Here is a 21,734-nt window from a genome sequence, read left to right as displayed (position 1 = left end):
TCCTTTTCTTTTAACTGATAACAGATACATATAAAAGAAAGGCTAAGGGACTGCTCTCATACAAGAGAAAGAGGTTGTTCCAACGCCGTCACGGATGGTAAGAAGGAACTGGAGGGGGTCGGGGGGCAGGGGTATATATGCACGGCTCAGTGGCGCCACTCGGGGGCCCCGCTGACCTGACAGGAGCCGCTAAAGTTTCCGACGCCCGTGCGCACAACGCGCACACACCTAATGTGGAATGGGATGAACAAGCACTCAAAGAAGAACACTGAAGTTTCTTGTAGGTTACCTTATTCGTATCTCTTTTCGTCCATCATAAAAACAGTTGTATCAAACAGTCACTGAAATTTCACTAACCTTCTGCTGGTCGTCGATCATGTCCAAAGAATACTCGTGTTGCAGAATTGTTAATATATGGTAAAGGAAGTTGTGGTAAAGGGCCATCGGGTGATAGCTGAGTTACATTCTGGAATGAGAAGACGGGATTGTTTGTTTGTTTGTTTTTTCCCCCTTAGATGCACTGCCTATACATAAATATGCTTTTTACAATCCATGTTCAAAAACTGGAGACCAACTTACAAATTCAGTTGCTATGTATTAATAAAAAGCAAAAACATTAAATCTACTGCATCTATGCTATGCTTTATCCATTTCTTTGCACAACATTAAACTGCCAAAATAGTTTAAAAACTCAAAAAATAAACAGTGAAATAAAAGGATTGGACATATCTCCCTATTTTAAGGGGGGGGAAATCTATGGAAAGGTTTGTAAATAAAAAGAATCAACATAAAAGAATCTAACTTAACTTTGTCAACAGGTTTGTGATAAACATTATGTTGTAAAGCTCTGTTCTTTGCTTCAATATTTAGTAACAAAGTACATTGGTTCTGTATTACTGGGTAATTTTAATGATACCCATCTTTATACCGTACTCTGACTATTTGTGAGATGTAAATTCACATACCCAAATATTGCTTATTAAAATAAAGAATCTATTGTACTTCCCTCTTTTATATTTTAAATTAAAAGACTATTTCTCAAATTAATCTTTCCTACTAAACAAAGAAAAGTTTGTTACATACAAGTTACAAAATCCCAATTATACGCAAAGACACAAAGATCCAGCTCACTGAATTTAGTCTTCTCCGCACAGGTAGTAGGGACAAGAGTAAGTATCTAATAGCCCTCTAAGAAGGCCCCTTCAAAATAGGTTGCGACAGTGCAGAGATGTTTTGGAAAAACAGAACCATGTATGTATGTATGTATGTTATATTTCCCAAATCCAGGTTAAGATGGAACCATTCCTAATTAAGTCTCCGGGTATATTAATGATTTTGAATCTGCAAAGCTGTTAAATATGAACTTAATATTTGTAAGCTTACTGCTAGATTTTGAATCTGCAATAATATACCTGGAAATTCAAAAGCAATCATAAGCAAAACATGTGAACATCAGATTCTCTCCTCTGTGCTTTTTTTTGGAGGATTTTAGGTCAACGGTTGCAAAGCATTCATTAATTCAGGATTCTGGGTAAAGATGATACTAATTTTAAAATATTTAGGATATAAAGCGTTTACTTCTAATATTAAAGTCTACATATACAATTTGCTAACTATTTGATTTTTTTTTTTAAATAAGCTTTTCAAGTTGACATTTAATGTGTGTGCAGAAAGTGGTACTGCATGCACTGTGCATTCATTCTACGGTTACTCCTGGGGGGAATTCTGCACCAAAAAATTTAAAAATTCTGTGCACCATATTTTAAAATTATGCTTATTTTATTTCTTAAAACACAATATAATCATGCCAGTTTCAATTTTGGTAATTTATTTCAAAATACCTGTCAGCAAGTAGGTCTGTAAGAATACAGAAACACACAAAAAAAGATTCTGGTGACTTTTTTGACAATTTTTTTGTTTGTTTCTTACCATGCATATTAAAACTACAATACTGAAACATGTTTCCTGCACCTGTCAGAAGCGGTGCAAAGGCTTGGAGGAGTAAGGGGTAACAGAGGAGCTGAGGGAGAGGGAAGGAGCCTTGAGTGAACTTGGTGGTTGTTGCGTACATGGGGGAGAAGTACAGAACAGGGTGAGGTTTTTTGGAGGGGTGGAGGGTGAGCAGGGATTGTTAGGGAGTTAGGAGCCTCCCCCATGCAGACCCTGGCTGACCCCAAGCCTCTCCCATTCAGTCAGGCATATCTGCCCCTATCCCCCAACCCTAATGTATCCCTGCAGCCCTCCTCTCCCGCCCCCATGTGGCCTTGCACCACTACTCCCATTTAGCCCCTGGCTCAATGCTGTCACCTCTCTGGCTCTGAGCCCACACCTCAACCTATCCCCCTCACTAGCCATTCTAAACTGAAGTCTGTGACACACACACCCCCACCATCACCCAGCAGACCGGTGTGCCCCACTCTGTCTGTCCTAACCTGCTTCCACAGGCAAGGTGCTGTAATGAACTTCTACTCCCAGGGGAATTCTGTGCCACTGCACACAATATTATTTTTCCCCAAGAAAATACATTCTTCCCAAGAAGTGCTGCTGTTCTGCCTTTTGGCCACCAGAGGCCACTGTGGCACCAGAAGAGCCTGTAGCCAGCTGCATTCCTGCTGCTGGCTGTTCTGGCACCCCAGCGGCCTCTAGTGGGTGACAGGCTGAACTGCAGCACTTCTTGGGCAGAATGTATTTTGAGTGGAAAAAAAATTCTGTGGCCAGACATGAATTCTGCACATGTTCAATAGCGCAGAATTCCCCCAGGAGTATATGGTGTACTATGTTTCAGAGTCAGGTACACCCTATCATCCTATAATTACTTTAACCCACTGCTGGCTGGAAATTCAAGTCTAGATTCCCCTAAAGCAGTGGTTCCCAAACTAGGGGTGCCGCTTGTTCAGGGAAGACCCTGGCGGGCCAGGCTGGTTTGTTTACCTACAGCGTCCGCAGGTTCAGCCGATCACAGCTCCCAGTGGTTGTGATTTGCCACTCCAGGCCAATGGGGGCTGCAGGAAGTGGCGGCCCACACCGCTTCCTGTAGCTCCCATTGGCTGCGACTGGCCGAATCTGTGGACGCGACAGGTAAACAAACTGGCCCGGCCCGCCAGGGGCTTTCCCTGAACAAACGGCGCCCCTAGTTTGGGAACTACTGCCCTAAAGCATACATTAATTTAATCCATGCTGATTTTCTGCAGTTGGGGCATTCTTTTAAGCATATTGCCACTGAATTAGAAGTGAACAATGCTAAGTAGATTTGGGGATAAAAACCCATTCACTACCATGAACTCTATTCGCTACCCTCTCTGACAAATGTCTGAAATACCCAAGGGTACATATTGGTAATACTTTTATAACATGTCAGGTACTTTTTAAAAATTTGATGGCATAAGAGTTAAGTAAGGTTGCCAATGAACTGTAATGGTTACCAGGGGTGGATAAAAATAAATGATTTAAAAAAAAAAAATCAGATTTTTCTGATAAAATGCTTTTGAGGAAAAAACCTAACTAAAGATAGTTTTAATTAAGACATTATAGCTCAAAGATATCTCATCATGGAATAGGATTATAAATTCTAATTTTATGTATGAGACAAATTCATGTAATGTTTAAGAAAAGTTTTGTAAATGAGTTCCAATAGTTCATGGATTAGGGGACCCAATCTTATGGGGTTCCAGGGGCTTCTGTGTAGATTATTTCGGGTAATCTTTCTATCTATCCAATGGAACTCAGTGCTCAGTCTAGAAGATATCATCAGAGATGCTTAGTTTTGCAGTTCTCAACTGTGGATTTGTGCCTCCAGAGATAACATGCTTTGTTAACAGCAAAAAAAGGTTTTTAAAGAAATATAGAGGTGAGAAATAAACAGACCTCAACCCCACTGTCCCTCTGAAAATTTGTGTACACACAGAGTCAGTCCCTTACCTCTCTCTAAACTGCAAAGTTTCAAAAGTTCAATGAATAGAAGATTGTTGGGGGCAGAATAAGATCTGGACAGGGAGAAGTCTCGAGATAAGGCGAGAAGGGAGGGACAGGCAAGAGAAACAAAAGTAAAACTGTTTTTGAGCAGCATATTCCAGAAGTCTTGAGGTCTTTCTGAGAGTAGCCTTCATTGATTTGAGATCTTCACTGATTTGAGATGCCATTCTCTCACTAGAAGGGAAAGCTGTAATGGAAACAGTCCGTAAAAGAGACCCAGTTTGGGAATATTTTAATGAAGTTCCTCTACCTGTGGGTAAGACAGGCATGTGTGGCAAAATTGCAAACAGTGCAACAAAGAAATGCAAAGCCTGGTTGCCTGAATGAAACAACATTATGAGAAGTGTTCCTTCTCAGAAGGAAGCAGCGTGAAGATAGTGAAAGGAACATGTCTGACATAACAGGCTCTTCAGACTGGTAAACTTTTTATTTCATACCTCTTTCTTAAGGACTGCCTGTCTTCTTCTGGACTATTCTTGAATTCTCATGTTGAGCAAAAAATATAGCTTGTTACTCTATGGTACTATCATTTTTAGATGCAGTTGTGATAAAAATAAATTGTTAAAATAGACAGATCTTCCTTTTACAATTTTACCTTTAAAGTCACTGATTGTCAATGAATGCAATGAGTAATAATACTAAATGAGCAGTATGGGAATAATAATTAAATAACTGCATTGACTTATTTTGTTTAGGAGAATCCATCCTCAACATACTGGAGTCTGAAGACAATCCACCTTCAAGATCACCATCATTTTCTATAGTTTCAGAGTTACCAATGATAGCGTTTCAGTCACATCATGTATGTCACATAACCACAGTACATCACCTCTAGCAAAAAGATCTCCATCATCCAGAAACAACCATAGATAAATTTGTGATAAGAACCAGATTATAAAAAGATGTAATTGATGAAAAAATTGCCAGATTTGTTTATGAAAAAAACTCTTTCTGTATGATTGAGAACCCACATTTCATTAACATGGTTCAGCCATTAAGACCAGGATACAGTCCACCCAACAGAGCAGATGTCGCAGGCAAATTGCTGGATAAAGTGTATGAAAGAGAAATTGAGCAGTGTGCAAAAGGTCTAGAGGGTAAAATTGTTAACTAAATCTTGATGGGAGGAGCAACGTCCACAATGATCCTGTTCTATGTGCTTGTGTAACAACAGAAGACGGGAATGTGTTCCTTACAGAAACAATTGATACATCAGGAAATGCACACACAGCAGAAACACTTCCAAGAAGCGCAGTAAAAGCTGTAACAAACTGTGAAAAAATTCAAAGTCTAGTATGCAGCTTGGTCACAGACAATGCTGCAAATGTATCCAAGATGAGAAGAAATTTAGAAGACAGTGAAGAGAGTGCCAAGCTAACAACATACGGTTGCAGTGCTCATTTGATGCACCTCCTAGCCAAAGACTTCAGTATTCCAGAAATAAAGGCTAATGTTGTTGAAATTGCAAAATACTTCCGTAACAACCACAGAGCAGCTGTTCTGAAAAAAGTGGGAGGAACCAAGCTAACGCTCCCACAAGACATGCGATGGAACTCAGTAGTGCACTGTTTTGAGCATTGTATCAAGAACTGGCCTAATCTGATGACAGTTTGTGAAAAAATAGATGGCACTGTCACAGCCAAAGTTCTCAACATTGGGCTTAAAAGAAGTGTTGAACACATGCTGAGTACCCTGAAGCCTATTTCTGTAGCCTTGAACAAAATGCAGGAAAATAGCTGTTTTATTGCTGACACTGTTGAAATCTGGAAGGAACCAAGTGAGATCTTAAAAAGAGAAATCTGCAATGACAGAGTTAAATTACAAGCATTAAAAAAACAAATGGGACAAGCACTATCTCCAGCCCATTTTCTTGCAAATATTCTCAATACTCAGTACCAGGGTCAAACCTTAACTGCTGAAGAAGAGGAGTTGGCTATGACATGGACATCCAGCAATCATCCCTCCATAACGCCAACTATAATAAACTTCAGAGCTAAGGGTGAACCATTCAAGAAATATATGTTTGCTGATGATGTTCTAAAGAAAGTCACACCAGAGAACTGGTGGAAGTCACTTAAGCACTTGGATTCAGAGGCTGTTGAAGTGATAATCTCACTTTTAACAGCAGTAGCTTCTTCTGCTAGTGTAGAAAGAATATTTTCTTCCTTTGGACTAATTCATTCCAAATTGAGAAATCATTTGGGATCTGAAAAAGCAGGAAAGCTTGTTTTTCCCTTTTCCAGATTATGAACAAACAGGAAAATGAAGGTGAGGACGACTGAGTTAGCTGCAGAAGCCAATATTTCCACTTCTCATGTTGACCTGGCTGACAGCCAATTTAATTTTTGTTGGTTTTTTTTAAATTCATTTAACTATTTTAGTTAAAAACAAACAAAAACAAACCTGATTTTAAAAAACTTGAATGTTTAACTAAATTAAAAAATTCATATGCTTGTTTTGTTAAAATATTATGTTTGTTGTTGAAGAAAAAAATCCAGAATACATAACACTGTTGTTTTACTTAAATAAAGCAATTTAAATGTCCGTCTGGTGATGTTCTCCTCCTAATACAGCATAGCAAGAAAAGCCTCCAAATATTAATGATTAACCTGTTGAATTTGAGATAGATATTTATGAAGTCATTGGGAGGTGAACTGCTTCAATTACCTTTGGTAAATGAAATAACCAAACAGTCAGTCATTTTCTGATATAGCTGTAAAACTAATCTGAAAAGTTTTCAGAATAAATCACCTTAAAAATGAAACCTACTCTATCACTGAGTTGTGAAGGATATGTATTAAGGTTATAACCGACAAGAATGCACTTTTATGTAGAAATCCATTAATTAAATTGAGTCTTCCTGACTAGTAATTTAAATCATGATTTAAATCAAATTGGTTTAAATCAAATCCACCCTGGTGGTTACTGAAGATATTTTTTTAAAAATCAAAATGTGACTTGTACCAGTGACAGGAAACTCAGCATTGCATTCAAAAGATATCTATGAAAGCAGAGGTGACAAAAGAAGCAGAAACACAGTGGTTACCTGGAGTATAAAGGTAATTTGAGAGTTCCATACATATCCTTTCTTTTAGGCCTTAACGGAATGACCCGTAAAGAAAGCCAAAGAGTTTATAAATTACAAAAAAAATTCCTCAATTTCTCAACATCGACCTAGGCCACACTATAACCATGATCTATAGGTCAATGGAATAACAATTTGTCACATAGATGTTATCTACTACCAGGTGAACATCTAAACTAAACTGGGAGTGCAAGGAACTTTAGACACAAAAAAGGGGGGGGAAGGCCTGGGATTTTGTATCTTTGTGCATCAGTTACCATAAATACAAAGCATGGTATTACTGTGGCACCCTTCAGGCAAAGAATCTCACAGTGTTTTACTAACAGTTACCTCTGTGTTATCCAGGCCCCTTTGAAGAACCTGATTACTATGGGGACTGGCACTGAAACAGAACCGTCTGATTTCTGACCTTATTTAATCTTCAAATGGGTAATCTGTGGAACACACAAATAATCTGCTCTATGATACAGTGGCTCTCAACCAGGAGTCCAGTGCCGCCCAGGGGGCTGCAAGCAGGTCTCAGGGGGTCCTGCAAGCAGGGCCAGAATTAGACTCCCTGGGGCCCAAAGCAGAAAGCAGAAGCCCCACCACTTGGGGCTGAAACCCGGGGCTGAAGCCGAAGCCTGAGCAATGTAGCTTTGTGACCCCAGGCAATTACCCTGCTTGCCATCCCCTAATGCCGGCCCTGGCTTTTGTATACAGAAAAGCTGTTGTTGTGGCACAGATGGCCTGTGGATTTTTTGCTGAATGTTGGGAAGACCTCAGAACAAAAAATGTTGAGAACCCCTGCTATAATATGCATATGATCGGTGCAGTGAAAGTAAATATAGTATTTTAATTCTTCAAATACATAGTAAAATTCATCTTGGAAACCGAAGAATGACATAAGAATCAAAAAGATATTGTAAGTGCTAAAAGTCACTGAATTCTGTTTTTATGTAAGATGATTATTAGATAAAGATTAGCTTAAAATTCTGTTAAGAATAAAATATGTTCATCTTACCTTGTAAACATAAAGGTATTCTCTGAGGAAGGTCCCTTGTTGAGCAGCAGGTTGTTTGCTGTCATTGATCAAAATATGCCTGAAGGCAGACACAGCATTATCAAGTTGACGAAGAGTAAAAGACTGACGACCAATAGTGAAGTTAATATGATCCTCTGCAAGAGACCAACCTTTCCCTTTGTAAACTTGCATGGCTTGACAATAACAACGCAAGGCATGTTTCTTCTGCAAGAAAATGAAATTGAAACTGTTCCTCAAATATTACTGTGTGATTGAACCAATTTAATTTTAACGTTAGCAGACAGAGTCAAATAGAGAAATTATTTACATCAATGAAGATTTTAGTCAACAATTTTTTTTTAATTGTTATTGAAGGTAGGAGAGCAATGCAAGCAAGGAGGTAAAACACAATATCCAGTCAGCATTAACCCAAAGGTCAATGAAAAGACTGTTGCTATAACACAGTACTGTTGTGACAACTGGGCCTACAAATTTACCCTAGTTGTGAGTTTAACTGTAAAAAGTGAGTGTAAATTCATAACGTCACAATAATGTATAACAACAAATGTGAATGAGAAAAAATGTAAGAAAACCAGACAGAGAAATTGGATTAGTCTAAACCAAAAAGGTCATGTTGATATAATCCAAGGGGGAGGTGGGGAAAGAGGAGAAGAACTCTCGAAAGACCAAAAACAGAGAACAGATGGAGGCTACTGGAGCAAACGTCACCATGATGGCTGCCATCCCCACTATTTCCTGGGACCCCAGACTTCCATCATTCTGATCCTGAGAAGTGTCCTGACTAGACCAGGCCAGAGAGAGGGAGCCAGATGACTTCACCAGCCCCAGCTGAATCCCCGACACCTCGTTGGATTAAAGGACTTCAACAGCAACTCATCTCAATTAACTTCCCCCCCGCCAAAAGGACAGTTATTGCCATCCCTACTAGCATCTAAGAGACTGTTACACAAGGGGGTGTTTTCCTTTAAAAACCCTGTCCAGCGAAAAGGAAAGAACAAGGGATGCTAAAATGAAAACCTTATTTAATACTTTATATTTCAAATGCTTGAACTGATTTTCCTTCTTTACTATATCTTTAATAAAATATTTAAAAGATTTTTAATTATGTGTTTGCCATGGTACTAAGCAGACTGAGGTCTCTGTGTAACAAACCCTGGACCTCGTTTAACAACATTTAATGTTGGACAATGACTGGTTTATAGTAATGCCTCTGGCCTTTTCCATCTAAATTAGCACAGCAGTACTCATTATTAAATCTACATTCTACTGCAGTAAATTTTAAAATATTCAGTAATGGCTAACTTGAAGCATGCATGCACTCAAAAGTGCTAAAATACTGAAACACATACTCTAGGAGTTGTACATATGCCTAAAGGTCAAGTAAACGTCTCTCCTCTCTCTTATGTCCAGAAGTGCCTCACAACTAATGTATTTATCCTCTCAATATCCCTGTGATGTATTATCTCCATTTTACAGGTGGGAAATGGAGGCTCAGAGGGCATAAGGCCTTGTCTGAACTTAAAAAGGATTTGCCAGTATAGATATACACCTGGTAAAGCTATGCTGGCAAACCCCCTACTGGAGACAGCTTATATACCAAACCAAATAAGTTAGAATGACCAAAGGACTTTTTTTTGCTGGTATAACTGCATCTACATTACAGCTTTTGCCAGCTGTGTGATTTTTTTTTACACCACTAACAGACCTAGTTATACCAGTAATACTATTTTCTAGTGTAGACAAGTTCCCAGTAACTTGCCCACAGTCACAAAGGAAGTTTATGGCAGAGCAGGAATTCAACCAAGGTCTCCCAAGCTTGCCCACTGGAATTCCTCTCTGTATGCAAGAAAATTTTCCAAGTGTCCTAAGTTACACACCTAGATACACTGGGATGCGAAAGAAAGATTAATGAGCCTTAATGATGAACTGCAAAACTAAAATATAAACTGAGGTAAACTAAATTGTAACACCCTTAAATAACAAGGCTATCGGTGGAATTCAGCACTCCAATAAGCTAACCAACCTTTCTGAAATTTTCCCCAAGGCATAATTCTGGGATATCTTATGTTAACTAAAAAGTGACAATGAAAAAACCGTGAAACATTGGTATTGTAAGCCATTAATTTCGGTCACCATACAGCAGACTTCCAGCTTCTGCATGATCCCACATCAATGTCAGGAAATCCCACAATACTAGGGACCTATTCTTTAGGATTGATTCAACTGCCAATTAAGATTCAGAGTAGATAACAAAAAACACAACTGATTAGTGGCTCTAATGATCTTAAAATCATGAGCACATCTTTAAAGTAGTGATTATCAATTTCAGGCCACTTCTTGGCCGTATCAACACCTTATTACACCCAGCTTTTCACCTAATAGGCCAGTACCACAAATAGGATTTAAAAATTAAAAACTTTTTTAATGTTTTACTTTACAGACACAAAAGTTGTGATACTTCCATTAGGCTCAGAGTTTCTCAGGAGGCCACTCAAAACATGACACTACCATTAACACTAGGGGTCTGATTCTTATCCCACACTTGCTTTCAGTTCAGTAGAGTGACTTCAGATTTATGCCAGCGAGAGAGCAGAAGTAAGGCTACTGCAAAATTAAATGTGAATGTCACTGCAGCCACTACAACATTAATGAAATGGTCACTCCAAATTTAATTGGTTTAGTTGTCTTCACTATTTTGTATAAATTCTGATCTTAGAGAAATGACAGTTTTATTACATTTGCTAAACAGATATGGAGAGTTCTGATTAATTTGTGCTTTTATTTGCAGACCAAGTATCTGACACAGCTTCCTGTAAAGTTAATTACAATAAGTATATTTTGCTGGCAATTGTAAATGACCTGGAAGTCCAAATGATGCAGTTTCATTAGCTCTGATAGCACATACAGCAATCAGCCAAAAATAAAGCATACATACTTGAATATATAAAAATGTAAAAAACTTGAAATACCAATACATGTCAAAGCACAAATTTAGACCTGCAGCTCCACCTAGAGACCAACAGAAAAATACAGCCACTATACACCCTTTGAAAAAAGCTAAACAACTATGTGCTGAGCTAGATTGACTCCCAAATTTTACCACCTTCTTCCAGTGGAACTGTGGGAACTGATCCCTAGCAATAAAAAGGTGAACACAATCCCCACAGCAAGAAGCCCAATGGCCTTCCAGCAGCTCCACCAATTTAGAAAATTGGCAGCTCTTTAGATAACAATCACTGCTGGAGGGGCTCCTATGAAGACCCAGTCACAAACTTAATCCTAGCTTTCCATAACAGAAGTCCCAAAAGAGGGTGATGCTATTGTACAGAGAACACAAACTGGGTGTGAATCAACCAATATATTAAGCTTATTCCAAAATCTGTTCAAGAAACAAGGTCAATTTAACTTTGTAATACTAATCAGTTTAAAATAAATCAAGTTTGTTAGCACATCTTTAAATAGTTTGCCCAGGAACTGATTATTTTTAAGGGGTTTTTCTACTCCCCTATTGAAGTTTACAAAGGATTTTCCCCTGCCAGAGGGAGTATGAGACGGGGTCAAAGAGCACCCCCTACCCAAATTGCTAGTACATGACACCAAAAGAGCAACTGAACAGAAACCAAAATGCTGCACTGGTTATACACAGTGTTAAGTATGTAAAGTGAATAAAGTTGGGGGGGGGGGGGGGCAGTGGGAAGTACTTTTCCATTAGCTTTCAGTTATAGCTATCCTCAAACAAAATGTGATTTTCAAGTGGCATCTTTAAAATGTTGATTTAATTAAAGTAAACTTAGAGCTGGTACACTAAAAACTAAGAACTATAGATAATATTAACAAAACAAACATGTATGATTGCATAAAGTCATGAAAAAATGACAGTAATAACCCCATTACCTGACATTTTAACTATGATAGTTCAGACTGAAATAATAGGGCTGATTTTTTAAGATATTTAGGGAGGGAAAATTGTACTGGTATATGGAGGAATCCTAACAAAACGGACAACAGGATGCTAGTACTGTAGTAGTTGGTATACTGTGCAGCTGGAGGGCCTATCTGTTCTCTCTGAAGAAGCTCATGTATCAATCTGCCATTAGGTGTGGAGCAGCTCTATTGGAGAGAGTCAGATCCTTGAAACTATAAAGTCCAACCAAGCTGAGGTCACACTGATAGAGAAATAGAAAAGCTGTGGGTTTCATTAAGCTCAGCAAAAAGAAAAAAAAAGGGGGGGGGGGTCATACAGGAGGTCGCATAAAGAGCATTCCAAGTGGTAGAACTATTGAGATTTTTAAAAAACAAAAAAACAAAAAAACCACTATTGTGGGAAAAGTCTGGTCCTATCTCTAATCAACACAACAGAGGGGAAAACCTACAACAGGAAGAGAACCTGGCTATGAGAGAAAGATTCTTGAGAGTCACTCAACCCCCAATGAAGATATTTCAAACATACAGTTTTATATTACAAAGGTGGACGGTAGTCAAGACTGCTTTCCTCATATCTTCAGCTGAAGCAGGACCAAAAACAAGTTAAAGATATGCAAAGAGGGAAAACAGTTACATTTTGTAACTATTTATACATACATATCTACCAAGTGCAGAAACAGCTGCTGCTCTTAATACTTGTATTGAGGACAAACTTTTCCTTCCCCATTTAAGATGGCCCCTACCACTATCAAGCCCCGTTGGACTTCAGTGAGGCTCCACATGTATCCATCTGTACAGAGCCAGTTGCAGAATTGGGCTTTCCACAATAATGTTTCAACTTTAAGAAGTCAAATTTATTATATTAACCTAAGCTTAAGGTAAATACAATCACAATATAAATTAACACAAGAAGCTGGAATGAAAAATGCATGTTAAAGTGCAAATGGTATAAATTGCATTTGTGAATTTAACTAATTGCCAATTAGTTCAACAGATTTAAAAGAGGAAGTATTATCTAGTGCAGGGATGACAAACTTTGGCATGCAATCCCTTGGCCCGCAGCCCCCATTGGCCTGGAACGGCGAACCCGCGGCCAGAGGGAGAGCTGCAATCAGCCGAACCCGCGGACCCTCAGGTAAAGAACCATCCCGGCCTGCCAGCGGATTTCCCTGACGGGCTGCATGCCGAAGGGTGCTGATCCCTGATCTAGTGGTTAAAACACAGGCCACAGTCAGGGTAACTGGGTTCCATTCCTAGCTCTTTTATTAACTGCTATGATGTAGTAAATCACTTTAACCTCTGTGACTCAGTTTCTACATCTGTGAAATAGGAAGAGTCTAATTCATTGTTTAAGAAGCATTTGAAGATCAGATGGAAAGCACTACAGAAATGAGGATTACTATTTAAATTTCATTCAGGGTAATGAGCAACATCATTTTAGACATAGATATAAGAGACCACTTTGTTCAAGGCAGGATGAATTAATCTGGCAGTCAAGAAGGGCAATGAGATCAATATATGATTTTTCTGATACAGAATAATATCCACAGTGGACTACAAAGTCACAAGTTATTTTTACGCAGAAGCATGACATGGAACTTGCTGCTTTTAACACAGTTCAGATTAACTACAACCTACAGTCCGTATTTTTTCAGAATATGAAATACACTTACCTGTCCTGCTTTGCTGTACCTATGGCCAGCCAATATCATATGAAAGGCAAACTTTCTAACCATAGGACTTTTCATGTTTATAAAGCAATGTGCAGCCTGCTCCAACAGAAGGGCACTGCGAAGGTCAGAATCCTATTTAAGGGGAAAAAATCATTAATCTCAAATTTGAAATATACCAATGAAACTTCAGTAGTAACAAAGTGTAGCTATACTCACAAATACAAACTCTTATAAGAGATAAGACTCAGCTGAAGAAGACTTTTAACAGTAAAAAAATAAAAATCACATTACTGCTCAGTGGAAGGACTTATCATAGGCAACATGTTCCAGCCTGTTGATCCATCCACACTTTGACTCCCTCCTTGCAAGCATTTACAATGTGATCAGGTTCCCTGTCCTACACACAGTTTTGAAGACATGCTATTATGAAAAAATGGTATACCTGATAATTGTTTTCTGTATTTTACTTGCAGAATGGGAGCGTACAAGATGGAGCCATGAATATTTCAACCTATTGGTTTTCTGATTCTTATAACACAATCAAAAACAGGGAGTCCTCGGACTTACATCGGATGCCACTTACACCGGACGCCACTTACGACACTTTTCCAACTGACTGCCCCTTTCACCCCTACGATGCTTGATTTGCATAAAGCTCACCTGAAATCAACTTCCTGGTTGCATTATACTGGTATAGGATCTGGAAGGGGTTGCTTCTGATTGGCCTTTGAGGCAGCAAGGTAGCTTGTTGCCGCTTGTTTTTGATTGGCTCCGAGCCCGGGGGCTGGGAGCCAATCAGAAAGCTTCAACAGTGATTGGCTGAGGCTCGGCATGTGTCCCCTTCTCCCTGGCTTTCTGAGCCTGTGTTGCTGGCATTCTGAGCAGCATATGAGAGTTTACATGTTTATTTGAATGCTGTTTACAAAATACAGCATACAGTAAATACATTCATGTTACAACATTAGTCATCTATAATTCATTTAGTACAAAAATCTGGGTTATTGTGGTGAAAACAGTGTATCAAGCCTTGGTTCAGGAACCAATCCCCCCTTCATACCATTGATTCCTATGGGAAAAGCGGTTTTGACTTACAGCTTTTCAACTTATGACACAATTCATTCCTCAGAATTGAGTTGTAAGTCCGAGGACTCCCTGTATTCTTAAGAGAATCACTGGCAGACCCAATTCCTGAATCCCATTCTGGAAGTAAAATAAAAACTTTATGTAATCCAAAACAGCAAGCATATCTCTTTTTATTAGTACTGTCCTTGCTTCCAGAGCCAAGGAATAACTCTATATAACAGTGGATGTGGCCCCATCACAAATGCTTATAGAAGGAATCAAAATGGACTAGAGCAACAGCCAAAGAATGCTACCTATAATAAATAAGGAAGTTGAGAAGCCTCCTTTTACAGATTATAACAGTGTTATTTTCATCCCTATATTTGTTATAGATGTTACATCTGTTAAATAGTATGTAAATTATATACATGAAAAACTGTTTTTATTAAGAAATACTAAAATTGTTCTCTTCATCTGAGCCTTATGTTTACAAAGTTATTTCAGTGTGAGTACAGCTATGCTTAGAGTCCCTCTTCAAAACTACAACAAATCCACTAGCATGGGTAAATTCTACCCTATATACAGCCTGTTACTTTATCAGTGACCTGGAAAATGCTGAAACAGATTGATATACAAAGGATTGACAGAACATGTTTATTTCAACACTCCCAAAGCCTTCAGCTACTCAGGCAGAAATTTCTAACACTTACCATTCCCATCCAAGTGAGCTGCTGCCATTTTTCCCCCAGAAAAATTAAAACAAGAATGTCCAGCTTTAATACATTTTATTTAAACATAAGAACAAGTACAGAAATATAAGAAGGTGCAATTGTGGCACTAAATTTATCTGAAAAAGTTGGCAGTAAGTTCCCAACCCATTTGTTTTAAGGTCATTAGTTCCACTTCATTTTGACACCTGAGTTGTCATTGTTTTTTAAAGCTAGCAAGAAAATCAGATAGCTGATAAACAGCACCAATTGCATATTTTGGGTACAGTCATAATCAATATACCCAAGAGCCACACAATTACATTAACTGAATTTCATCCTAACTGGAGGCATGAAATGGAGTCAAACAGATAATTTGTGTGGCAAAACCAACCAATCCCAGAAAGATTAGTGATTTTGGAATTATAAAATGATTCTGACCACCAGATATATTAAAATCAATTAGGCTACTACTAAATGGAGTAGTTCTCTACCTTGTTATTTTAAAATACACATGGACATTTTTCCTTATTACATTAGATACAGAAGTCTAACTTTTAAAAATATTTTTCTGGGCTGTAACTAGGCTTGGTCACAACTAGAGTACTACATGCATCGCAGAGATCTTTGTGCACTGAAAACATCCAAGCCTATCATTCATGATATGAAAGAAAGACAATTAAACCTTCAGCATAGTCAGCAGCACTCAATTTCCTTATGCAAATTTCAATGTCTATTTGTTATTACATCTTCCCATTATTTAAGTTAGGATAGTAAAAAATCAAAAGGTATGAATGAATAGATGTTCTATTAGCTATTAAGGAAATACAGAATTACCAACAGAATTTGTTGTTAAATAAGCACTGAGGACAAATTTAGAGAAACTTGGCCAGAGTCTGAACTGAAAAGTATGTACAATCAAAATACTAGTGTGGTATGACCATTTCATGCCAGACTGCCAGTGCAACCTGGCCAGGAAGACAGAATAGTCAGCAACAGGTTAAATCAACCCAGTGTTCAGGTTAGGGTGACCAGATAGCAAGTATGAAAAAATCAGGACACCTTTTTCCGGGGGGGGGGGGGGAGGAAGGAAGATATTTGCCTATATAAACACAAAGCTCCTAATATCAGGACAGTCCCAATAATACCAGGACATCTAGTCACCCTAGTTCAGGGCTTAGGGGAAGAGAGAATATCCTCCAGCAGCACAGAAGACACTATGACTATGCCAAACCTCCACCCTGCTGTCAAAGCTTAAGTTAGTAAGATTAGCCAAAGATGCTACAACAACACTTCTGGGGTCACTGGGAGCCAACAAGTTTCTCTAACTTACAACCAAGAATCAGAGCAGGCAAGCACAATGGTGAACTGTACACCACCTTTGTACTTTTTGATCTTGAGCTGTGCCATGTGCACACAGTGAGGTAGACTACATCCCATCCTACAGTTTATCAAGCTTCTACAGCTAAGAGAAAGGACTGATCAGAACTGAAAGTGACACGGAATTACTTAGCTAAAAGACCCTAACCAGTAACTACTGAAGATACCCCAACTGAAACAGAACCTTATTTCTTTAGTTTTACAGCCTTTACTGACACCATTTCACCCACCTAGAACATGAAGACAGATGGTTTGTGAATAACATGCTAACTTTTTACCGTGCTGCTTTTTAAAGTCTAATCCCTCTCAAGTACTAACAGAGATGTCAAGCATAAAGAATAGATTATGAAGATAGGGACTAACAAATGTATGATTCAGGCAGGGTTTTTTTGTTGTTTTTTTTTTTTAAATAAAAAATAATGTACATCACTTCAAGTGAAAGAAGAAGATTGAACACAGGGTAAACTAGGTACATTTATGTAACAAGTTGCACAAAAGCATATAAAAATGACTTTTCTTGGTTTACAGGGGCAAATTGAGCTATACCCCAACACTCAAACTTTATTCCAGCTAGCTTCTGCCCCTGGACATCTCCACCTTCGGAAGCAACCCATGTACAAGAAGTCTATTTGGTTTAAAAATTTAGCACTATTATTTAAAGCCATTTACTGTGGGGAAAACAGAAAGATTAAGTTTTCTCTACCTCACTGGTTAAACGTATCAGAAGAGCAGCAGCGTCTGAATATTTGCTCTGGCTTTTTAAAATTTCAGCACTAAGCAGCACACATCTCTCAGCCAGCATCATGTTCCTAAAAGGGACAAGAAATTAATTATGTGCATTATACAAAATTTTGAAGTAAATTGTAGAAAGCCTTTAAATCTGCCTGACAAGAGCTGGCAAATTCTAGTTGTGTAGTACCTGACTAGCATATATTATTTTGCTCTATGTATGGAATGCATGTATCTGTTTTCTTATACTATTTTAATCTGATAAAATAATTCCTGTGACCAAAAAAATGTTTTAATCTAGATAATATTGATAAAAATATATATTCCTGGATGAGAACTTCATATGCTTTTAATCAAAGCTGTTACAATACTTTTCCTTAGGAACACATCCCTGTAAAGTTCTTAAATAAACTTTTGCAAAGCAACAAAGTGGTCTAATGGACTGAATACAAGCCTGAGAACCAGAGGCACAAGTTTTAATTACGTCTCTGCCAATAACTTGTACTCTGCCAAGAACAAAGTGTTCCTCCACCCCACAACCATACTGGTAAATAGGTTAACTAAGTCTGAATAAATTCTAACTATCACAGTTTTACTTCCTTGGTGTACCGGTTATATACCTACTAGAACACAGGGTAGGCAAGTGACATTAAATTTGCACTATTGTGTAGTGAAAGCAAACTTAGGCCATAGTACTGATCATCATCATTCACTGGATTAGAACGGAAGGTAAACCACCACCTACTTGAGATATCCCTATATGTTTGAATTGCTGTATCCATATAATGAGCAGGATACGGTCTAGGCGCCCCAGGCTGAAGAAAAGCAGATACTGCTGCCATTTCCTGCAGGATAAAATAAAAATGTAATTTAATGTTCCAAAATATCATTATGGCAGCATCAGCCATAAAGACTTTTTACCTGAACTGACACACAGGTTTTGGGAGATTGGATGTTTAAACAATAACACCCGAATTTGCAGTAAGGTGACAGTGAACTTCATTTGCTGGTTTATTTACCACCTGCCATGCCACATAGGGCTATGATCTCTAAAGAGTTATAAATTGAACAGGCACAATCCTTCTTACAACTCTGGAAAACCTCCAAGGAAGATTTAAATGCTGCAGGAAATGGGGATGATGAATCAGCAGGCAGTATAGTTCCCTCCAAGTCAGCATTGAGTCACTACTGTAGCACAGGTCCAAGTGTCACTATCCTACTGGAGATGCAGTCTTTCCCACATTACAGTGGTTCTCTCCTTTTGTGGTACTTAAGTCTTTGTTTTTTTGTAAACAAAATTGGAGGTTAATGAAAGCATCTTGGGAAATTCCAGTTATGTTCTTCCTAGACAACCTCCTCCTCTAAAATTCCAGTTGTTTAACTCCCACCTTGCAACCCTCCCAAACGTGTTCATTCCATGGCAGCTGAATAAACTCCTATGTATAGTTTATAAATATACGCTTCGGAACCCTTGCAGATGAAAGAAAGGTGCCATGTAAATTTAAGCTACTTTATATTACTGAAACGTTTGAGGGAATCTAAATGAACTTTTCAAGTACAACTTCTTAGATCTCTCTCTCTGTATATATGTATATGTATCCATGCTACAAGTAAACCCATTAACAAATACTCATGCTTGCTGGAAATTAGTGATTCAAATTCGGCAACAGCCCTTAAAAAAAAAAAAAAAAAAAAAGCAAGTGTGAGCACAAAAAACCAAAATGTTTTTTTTTTTAGTAACCCCATTAGTTACTAAATATTTAGGTCTGTATTCTCTGATTGTAGGAGCATGAATTTACACATGAAGCTAAAAGGCAACAACAGAAATTGCCTAAGGGATTTATATAGGCATTAACAGAGTAAAGCCCTCAGGAGTCTTAATAGGAAATGCCAGTATATTTGCTATACTAGTACATGGATAGTAATATATTTACTAAAAGCTCCAGATCACTAAGTATTTTGTCAATTTGAAATCTTACAATCAAAGTAAAAAATACTACAATCTTTTCTATCTGTTTCAAAATAATTAAAAGAACTACTCTGCACATTACCATAAGAGAACTATTTAAATTTAACCTATACCAAAAGGAAGTTCTCCCTCAAAAGCGTGTTAAGCTTTTTCCTACACAGTTAAGTAGCGACAGTAACTATTCTCTACACAGAACTACAGAAAATATTAAGGAGCGTGATGCGATTTTGTTAGATACTGGCATCCACAAAAAACTTGGCTGTGTTTTCATATTTGGAGCTAATCAGATTTTTTTTTAAAAATTGCAGTTTCTTTTTGCTGTATATTGTTATCTAGAAGAATTGTTAATATTCAACAGATTACTATAAGCAATGCACAGAATGCTTATATTACTGTAATGTACCAACCAGTGCTCCAGCTGCATAAAGCATTGCTTGATCATTCAAAAAGTCTTTCTTTGCTGTATGATAGCAACTATACGCCAGTTCGTAGTGTTGGACCAAGAAACACAAGTCTGCCATTTTCCTGATTTGAAGCTCTGGTGCTTCTGGGGGATACCTATAAATACACAAAAACAAACAATTTGCAACAAAAATATCATTTACATTTTAAGTGCCAATTTTCAAGACAAACAAGATAGATGCCAGCATAAAAAGAAAAAAACAAACATTAAAGGAAGAGTCATTCCCTGCCACGCAACCCCAGCCTAGGAGGAACGAGTTGGCTGGATGTTTATATTACTTCCATGTTTGCTCATTTTAGTACAGCTACTCAAACACAGTGAAGCCACCATCCTTCTGGCTGTGGACTGTATGAGACTTCCTTCAAATCTATCATTCACCAGCTGAAAGAGCCTGGTCTAAACCTGAAACTTAGGTTGAGCTAGCTATGCCACTCTGGTCTGCGAAAAATGTTGCACTCTGTTCAAAAGAATTCTGTTAGACTAACTACCACCTCTCAAGGGGACAGATTTACTACAGCAATGGAAAAACCCTTTCTGTTGCTGTAGCAAGTGTATATGCTGCAGATGTGCTGCTGTAGCACCCGTAGAGCAGACACAGCTTAGGTCAACAGCCAGGCCAAGGAAGTTTTTTTTATACTATGAAGTTGGCCGAAACAATGCAAAATGTTAAGTAGCTGCAACTGCAATTAATCACCGAGATATATCATCACTGTAACACAAAATGGCTTTATTCTGGCCCAGCAACAGAGACAGTAAAGGGAATGGCAGCTCCCTTCAATTCCCCACTGTTCAGCTAAAGAAGTAATGCTGCACACCAATGACTCCATAGCCTTTCATTCCCTACACATGTCCTAACTATGGGGGTGCCATGAAAACCAAATAAGTCTACCTCTCCAGCTGTTGACCAAAGCTCAAAGAGATGACATCATCATGGAGTCTAGTCTCTTTTCTGCGCTGTGCCTAACGCCATTCTCACTCTTATCAGTTTAAACGCTGGCTTATACTAGTTTAGCTTGCATAAGTAAGTTTATAGGCCCAAGCTAAACCAATAGCCAGATAGAAAAAATGTGTTTCGCCATGTCAGTTTTTAAACCAGTGCAATTCTACTATGGATAGAGGCATATGAAAGAGCAGCCTTGAACAGCATCCACATGCAGCATGGTGGAAGAATCCCCGTATACTCACAGCTCCTTCCCCAGTTTCAAGTCACAGACATTACTGAACAGCAAGGCTTTACACCTCTCATAACTGTCTGTGGCTAATATGTTTGGTCCTCTGGTAAAACTTCCAAGCCCCAATGTGAGTGTGCTAGAGAGACCAATATATTTCGGAGAGGGAGAATTAAGAGGAGAAAATTTGGGAGAAGGCAGAGAACCCAACCTGGCACTGGGTTCTCTCTTTTTATTCCTTGGCTAGTTGGCATCCAGTAACAACTTCAAGCTCTGTACCTAAGGACAGGTGTTTACCAGGCAATGCTTGTCCCTAAATTTCAATTTCCGAGGATTACCTGTCCTCATGCATTAGTTTCATGTTATACTCAAAAAAGTTGCTCTGGTTTACCTTATATAAATTTTAAGTCCAAAAACAGGCTGTGTGGACATTCATTTCAGTTCAATTCAGGTTTATTTTGGTTTAGCTTCCATGTTGATTAGGAACAGGTTTAAGATAAAATGGAATAAGACACATACACTAAAAGGACTATGTCCAAAAATGGGTTTGCACCATTTTAACTAAAACAATTTAAAA

General features: G+C 38.3%; 1 protein-coding gene across 1 annotated transcript in view; it reads right to left on the bottom strand.

Moving 5' to 3' along the window:
* Window positions 1-21,734, bottom strand: part of TRAPPC8 (trafficking protein particle complex subunit 8) — a 124,039-nt gene that overhangs the window by 58,005 nt on the left and 44,300 nt on the right. Inside the window, exons 9-14 of the mRNA XM_037892698.2 lie at window positions 19,933-20,083; window positions 18,298-18,401; window positions 17,531-17,636; window positions 13,679-13,810; window positions 8,061-8,285; window positions 358-466 (exon numbers count right to left, since the gene is read on the bottom strand). Coding sequence (XP_037748626.1) covers window positions 358-466; window positions 8,061-8,285; window positions 13,679-13,810; window positions 17,531-17,636; window positions 18,298-18,401; window positions 19,933-20,083 — 827 coding nt within the window. The remainder of the gene's footprint in view (window positions 1-357; window positions 467-8,060; window positions 8,286-13,678; window positions 13,811-17,530; window positions 17,637-18,297; window positions 18,402-19,932; window positions 20,084-21,734) is intronic.

This window comes from Chelonia mydas, chromosome 2 (assembly GCF_015237465.2).
Source record: "Chelonia mydas isolate rCheMyd1 chromosome 2, rCheMyd1.pri.v2, whole genome shotgun sequence".
Classification (NCBI taxonomy): Eukaryota; Metazoa; Chordata; order Testudines; family Cheloniidae; genus Chelonia; species Chelonia mydas.
Note: the sequence above shows the minus strand (reverse complement) of the source record. Positions and strands in the feature narration are given on the sequence as shown.